The 7,356-nt window shown below is 40.2% G+C and overlaps 1 protein-coding gene across 2 annotated transcripts in view; it reads right to left on the bottom strand.

Annotated features, from left to right (window-relative positions):
* Nucleotides 1-737: 737 nt before the first annotated feature.
* The window catches only part of ADGRG7 (adhesion G protein-coupled receptor G7), a 90,385-nt gene continuing 83,766 nt past the window's right edge, over nucleotides 738-7,356 (bottom strand). For both annotated transcript variants that reach the window (XM_063957362.1, XM_063957363.1), the window contains one exon: nucleotides 738-2,010. In XM_063957362.1, coding sequence (XP_063813432.1) covers nucleotides 1,807-2,010 — 204 coding nt within the window. In that variant the 3' untranslated portion in view covers nucleotides 738-1,806. The remainder of the gene's footprint in view (nucleotides 2,011-7,356) is intronic.

Raw genomic sequence — 7,356 nt, 5'->3', positions numbered from 1 at the left:
AGACAGCAGAAGTGTATTTTCCTCCTTCAGGCCAGGGGATATGATGGATCAACCAGAGCCCTAATTGACACTCCCACTTTATTGGGATATTCTGTCTCCTTTTTCCAACACTCTCTCATCTGAAATAAACCTGGGACCAGCATTTTATGCTTCGGATCCAGGCAGAGTACAGACAGCAGAAGTGGGTTCTCTTCTTTCTTCCATCATCCAGGGACAATCGCCCACAGCTATACTGTCCTGGACACGCCCGATCCTGTTCAAATTCAGAAGCTACGCAGGATAGGCCCAGTTAGTACTTGGATGTGAAACCAACCGGGAACACTGGGTACTGTGGGCCTTTGTTCATAGATGGATGAATACTTTACTCATCTATACTTTTCATCACAGATTATCACTGCAAATTAGAGCCCAATTTGGATATGGCATCCTGAACTATATGTTCACCATTTATCTTGACCCTTATTGATTACCGGGTGAATCGACAATTTTAAGTCATTTGTACTATATGTCATTATTTTAAAGTTATAAACAGAATAAATGTTAAGTTTAGGCAATTCACCAGAACACCTTTATTTTGACCTACATCTGTTGTAATTTATTATAAGAGAGCACCTAAAAAAAGTCTGTGTTTTCTCCCTTTCAATTTCATTGTAGTATGACCTACAATAATATTTTGGGATCACCACCAATAAGTGTCTGTTATAGATTGGATTAATAGCAGTATTTATATTGGTTTCTGATTATAGTTATTATTCATATGATACTATGTTAAGTTGGTGTGGAACTGAATTTTACTCTATAACCCCTGAGGGTTAGCCTTAGCTGCCATACTCTGAGGGTTCATTCTAGCCGCCAACCCAAGGGGATTAGGGGAGGGGGGGGTGTTAAAGATACTTAGACACTCCAACGTCATGACTGCTGGCATCCTGATGCGCTGTATTTCATATCGAACCCATTCCAACAAATTAAATCTTCTCTGTAACGTTTTGCTACATTACAACAGTTTTATGTGACGATACAGTGGACAGAAACCCCTTTGTGTTTCACACGATTGTGGTATAGCTCATAGACAGTTAAAAGATAGACAGTCATTAGTTAGACACTATATGGTCGACAGTCAAAAGTCAGACGGGGTCAAAAGTCAGACAGGCTCATAAAACAAACACAAAAAATGTATAATTTTTATTTTGTGTTTTTTAACATTTTTAACCCAAATTTGGTGAAATTCATCCACTTGCATGCTTTGGGCTCGGTGCCTCGCTTCGCTCGCAACAACTTTACTAAAAGGTAATAGTTTGTGACATGGATAGTAAATGAGGCAAAAGTTGTAAAAAACCAAAACTTTTTTTGTGTCTGACTTTTGACTGTCGACCATATAGTGTCTACCTAATGACTGTCTATCTTTTAACTGTCTGTCTATAGACAGGAACCCATTTCACACACTGTTCCATAGAAAAGTGGGCTTGAAACCTTCACCATTAATATAAGATGCTGCCAAGTACCAAGACTCACTTCTGAAATGGAGGTATTACACAAATAAAGGCATCTTGCAATACAGCATTCTTTCTTTTAGGTGCCAAATAGTAGATAATGAGTACCCCACTCACTCTTTATAAAGAGTTGTTAATCATTAGAGAAGCTCAAATATCAACTGAGTAAACAATAAAATATACAAATTTGAGTGAGTTGATCGAAAAACTTGTGCTGATTGGTGTGTTTTAGTGTATTCCAACAAATGAAATATCTAATGCTTTGCCACATTACAATGTTTTTCAATATTTTTTTTCATTATTTTTAGAATTGCTATTATCCAGAAATTAATTCATCAGAGTCTGAAAAATGCCTAAATTTTTCTAGATGTCTCTTAGATTTTTTATGCTGCATTCTATTGACCCAGTACTTCTGTGAATTCATATATATCTTGCATTTATTAAACAGCCGAATTGCAGCAGCTATCTTCTCCAGAAATCTGCGGTCTCGCAGAGTATAAAATATGAAGATTTGAAGACCCTACGGATAAGAAAAGGTAAAAATTAACAATTTAAATATTTTAGGGTCAATTATCTTGTTACTTTTATCATTTAGCAACTTATTCAGAGTTGCACAAAACTTTTATGGAGAGAACGCATTATTTTTCGCACTGTGTGTGCTTAGGAGCCAGGCATACATGATTTTGATTAACTACTTGCAATTCAGAATTGTACACAGCACAATCGCATCTCCACCTGTAGAATAAAACTGGTGGTAGCTGGGTGTAACATGAGCATGTATAGTAGGTGGATTTAAAGGCTATACAGCTTGTGCCCCCTAATCCTATCTCAGAGTTTTCCCATTGTGCTTACAGGTTTCCAATTGCAGTTTTACATACTGTTTATGCAAGTACAGAGCAATACATGTTTGCGGTTCAATGCTGTTATCTGTATAACTGTCTTCATTTCAGTTTATTATAACGTAAAAGATTTAGGGGCATATGTATCTCATTCCACATCTCCGAAGCAAATGGGATGTGATAAATGTACCCCAATTTGCATTGTGATAACTGAATGCATGTATCAATTATTGAATGCAGGGACAGAGTTTGCATGAAAGCTCTGTCCCTGTGATCCATTCCCTGAACTTCTGCAATGTATTTATCACAAAAAATACCATGAGAGTGTAATGGCGCAAAGAAAGGACGAGCTATCCCACTCCAACAATAACTAACTAACTAACTAACTAACTAACTAACTAACAAACAAACAAACAACATGCAGTTCCAACTGATATTGTCATGGGTGTACACAAACCAAAAATTCCCAAACAGTTACTAACAATTGGTATCCAATCAACCTTCAAACATGACCACCCACCTGGTAGGATGATGACACAGCACCCATCAGGGTGTTCCAGGGGCCAAACAAGTCAATGAAGATGAGCACACCGAAAAGCATAACATTATTCAACTTAACAAATCTGAACCCAAATCGGTGACCTGCCATTCTTTCCCATCTAAAAACAGCTAACAACAAAACTGGGGAGGGAGGGAGAGTGGGAAAATAAAAGGTTTTTTCATAGCCTACAAAGCCTCACATACCACTTAACTACACACTTCTAATCATCTTTGAACAATCTAATCAAAAGGAGTATCACCAGCGGCCCATGTGCAGCCTCTGTCCAGGCCCTCTCCTCTCTAGCCAGCATGCAAAAGACTCTGGGCACTAAGTTCACTAGGAGACCCTACCGCTATCCCAGAGTCTAGTATGCATTTGTCCAATGAGTTTCCAACTGTGCACGTGCAAAGTGACAGGAAAATGGAAGCTGTGCCATTTTTCCCAGTGTTTTCTGGAGTGCTGTTGCTGCTGACGCAGGACTCTGGAGGGTAAGTACTGAAAAACTGTGTGGTCTCCCCTAGACCCCAAGGGCCCATGTGTATCTCACACACTGCACTCATTATAGATACACTGGTGTGTCTCTCAACACAGTCCCTAGACTTGAGGTTTAACCCAATCCACTCTCATGCAATCACTCTTTTTCACACAGTGATCAGTCTCTGTGTCTATCAGATGGTATCCGGACAATAAATAGACAGTAATAAGGTCAACAGTCAATAGGTTGACCCAATGTGGTCGACATGCATTAGGTCGCCCGGTACAAAAGGTTGACATTGTCAATAGGTCAACGTTTAAAAGGTCAATACTGCTTAAGATTGACAGGTACAAACGGTCAATATGAAATTGGTCGACACAAGTTTTATATATTATTTTTTAATCTTTCATATTTTACCATCCACATGGTATATAATTAGGAATAGTAACCTGCTGAAGCTGTGAGGGGGCACGGTACACTAACTGGGGTCATATGGCTAAGCATACAAAATGACACCCAAAAATGCAAGAAAATCTGTGTCAACCTTTTTGGTGTCAACCATTTCCATGTCGACCTTTATACTATGTTGACCTTTTGTACCTGTCTACCTTTTCACTGTCAACCTATTGACAACCTTTTGAGGTGTCTACCTTTTCACTGTCAACCTTTTGACCATGTCGAACATGTGCATGTTGACCATATGGGGTTGAATAATGTATTATTCGAAGAAAAGAAGACTCTTTTGCTGGGGCACTCTCTTATATAACAATTTTGTTAAAACATTAAATATTTCCTGATATTAATTAAAATATCATCTTTTCTTCTGTTGAGAAAAGCCTATACTTAGTGAAACGTGTGTTGAGAAAAGTAGGTCTAAGTCCGTGCACAGGTTCTGGACACACTGCATGAATACTCTGTTAAGTATCTGATTTATTATTGACTTTATTGAACTATTATTTATTTGCAAGAAAAATGTGTTTGAACTTGCGCATCCTCCCCTGAGGGCACTTTTTTCTAAACTGACCTGTAGGAGGAGGCATAGAGGGGAGGAGCCAGTACACCCAGTTGAAGAAATTTAAAGTGCACTGGCTCCTTTGGACCCATCTATAACCCATCAAACTAATCTGTCCCCAATATCCCTTATGGATGCTGGAGAAAATTAATTTTTTCCCTCAAAATTCTGCACACAATACCCCATAATGACAATGTGAAAAAAGTTTTTTTGAGATTTTTACAAATTTATTAAAAATAGAAAACTAAGAAATCATGTGTACATACTGTAAGTATTCACAGCCTTTGCTTGATACTTTGTTGATGCCCCTTTGGCAGCAATTACAGCATCAAGTCATTTTGAATATGATGCCACAAGCTTGGCACACCTATCTTTGGGCAGTTTCGCCCATTCCTCTTTGAAGCACCTCTCAAGCTCCATCAGGTTGGATGGGAAGCGTCGGTGCTCAGCTATTTTCAGATCTCTCCAGAGATGTTCAATCGGATTCAAGTCTGGGCTTCATGGCAAAGGCTGTGGATACTTATGTACATGTGATTTCTTAGTTTTTATTTTTAATAAATTTGCAAAAATCGAAAAAAAAATGTTTCACATTGTCATTATGGGGATATTATGTGTAGAATTTTGAGGGGGGAAAAAGTGAAGCGCTGTGGATACTTTCCGGATGTACTGTATGCATATTTAATATGGAATGTTTAAACTTTTCCTGACCACTTACGTTATTTATAAATATGTTTGCCACACAATGTTTTTTAGACCCTCTCTCCTACTGCCTGTACTACTGACCAATGTTTCCCACACTTCATCCTAAGGTAACCATAACAGTGCATGGTTTATAGATCACCTTAGTATAATAGAAATAATTAGCACCATCTGCAGATCATTTAAAATTTGTAATGAATACACCTATACTGTCTATACAGCAACTAGGAGATCTGGAAAACATGTGTTCTGTACTTACGCCCTCATTCAACACTGATTGCATTTGCAAAGCTGTGCACAGGCAGCCTTGCAAATGCGTTCACTAGAAATGCACATGCAGTAGGAGGTGTTAAACACCTCCTTGCTGCATTTGCAATCCCAGCACTGCAACCGGCGTCGCAGCCTGGGATTAACATTGTGACCAATTGTTGCGATGTTCCCCTAAAATGTCCAGATGAGTAAACTTCAGCTTACACAGGCTGGGCGTCGCAGGGAACCATGCAAGGCCAAGAAATCTGTGTCTCTAGATGCAGACCTTGGCCTCGCCACTACTGGAAAACAGGGCGACACGTCCCCATTTTCAGCAATGCTGGTGGTCCCCGCCCCCGAATGCCTCTGCCTGTCAATCAGGCAGAGGCTTACGGAGGGCTGCCTGCGATCATGCAGGAACCGTTCTGCACATGCGCAGAATGGGACTGGCGCCTGTGCAGTTTCTTGATAATTGTGAAACTGCGCAGGGTATGACAATAGAGATCAGTACTGAATTAGCCCCTGAGTTTGGGAAACATTGTGAAAATAGGATTTTGGTACTGACTAGATAAATCCTTTTCTTTGAATCCACAGGGGGCACTGGAGTACTCTTGGGATATGGACGGGGCGTCAGCAGGGAAAGGCACATTTAAATATTTAAATTAGTAACCCTCCACCCCCTCCATACTTCCAAGATACCTCAATGTTGTTTTACTGAGCTGAACAGGAGCAAAATGGAGGATGAACAATGGAGAATTACATATAACATTATAACATAACGGACAACTAGAAAGCTGACACTACAATAGATAACAATCACCGTAATATTTCAACAAGTCGGTGAGAGTGTGTTACCATAAGATTTACTGAACTTACCACAAGCCGGGTGAAACAGCTCTGGGTGGGCGTCCAGTGCCCCCTGTGGATTCAAAGAAAATAATTTATCTGGTAAATCCTATTTTCTTTTTCATCCACTAGGAGTCACTGGAGTACTCTTGGGACGTTCCAAAGTTTCCATCTTGGGCGGGAGAGCTGGTTGGCAGCTGTAACACTAGACAGCCAAAGCTAGATGCTGATGCCGCAAACGTATAAAACTTGTAATAGAGCACAAACGTGTGAACTGATGACCGTGTAGCCGCACGGCAAAGTTGCGTCGTAGAAGCTCCACGACCTGCTACCCATGACATTCCCACAGAACGCGTGGAATGTGCTGAAACGGATGCAGGCGGTTGTAGACTATCATAAAGTGAGCTTGACGAATGGTCAGCTTAATCCATCTAGCCAAGGTCTGTTTGGAAGCTGGCCAACCTATCTTAACTGCATCATAGAGTACAAACAATGTATCCGTTTTACATACTGTTGATGTTCGGGCTACATAAATGCGAAGTGCGCATACCACATCCAAAGTAGCTGGAGTTCCTGAACCTTCTGAAAAAAACAGGAACTACGATTGGTTGACTAATGTGAAAAGAAGATACTACCTTTGGTAGAAAAGCGGGATTCGTCCAAAGTTCTGCTCTGTCATCATGAAACACCAGATACGGTGGTTTACATGACAACGCACCTAACTCTGAAACATGCCTTGCCGAAGCTTAGGCTAATAGAAAAACTGTTTTTCAAGTTAGAAATTTAACATCCACTTGTTGTACAGGTAAAAAAAATTGAAGACTGCCCAAAATCTAAAACAAGATTCAAGTCCCATGGAGCTATAGGTGGTTTAAATGGAGGTTGAACTCTAAGGACACCTTGCAGGAAAGTGTGAACTGTTGGCAAAAGAGCCAAACGTCTTTGAGAGAAAATTGACAAGGCAGAGACCTGGACCTTCAGTGTCGCTAAACGGGATAACTTGAAAGAAGATGTCGTAAACTTCCGAGCTTCACACCAACCTTTATAAGCTCGCCAAATCCTGTGATAATGAGCTGCTGTAACTGGCTTCCTAGCACGTTATATGGTTGGTATAACCGACTGTGGATGTCCTCTCGTCTTAAGAGAGTGGTTTCATCAGCCACCCCATCAAACGCAGCCAAGCTAAATCGGGGTAAAGAAACAGA

Source organism: Pseudophryne corroboree, chromosome 2 (genome assembly GCF_028390025.1).
Source record: "Pseudophryne corroboree isolate aPseCor3 chromosome 2, aPseCor3.hap2, whole genome shotgun sequence".
NCBI lineage: Eukaryota > Metazoa > Chordata > Amphibia > Anura > Myobatrachidae > Pseudophryne > Pseudophryne corroboree.
This window is presented reverse-complemented; position numbering and strand designations above follow the sequence as displayed.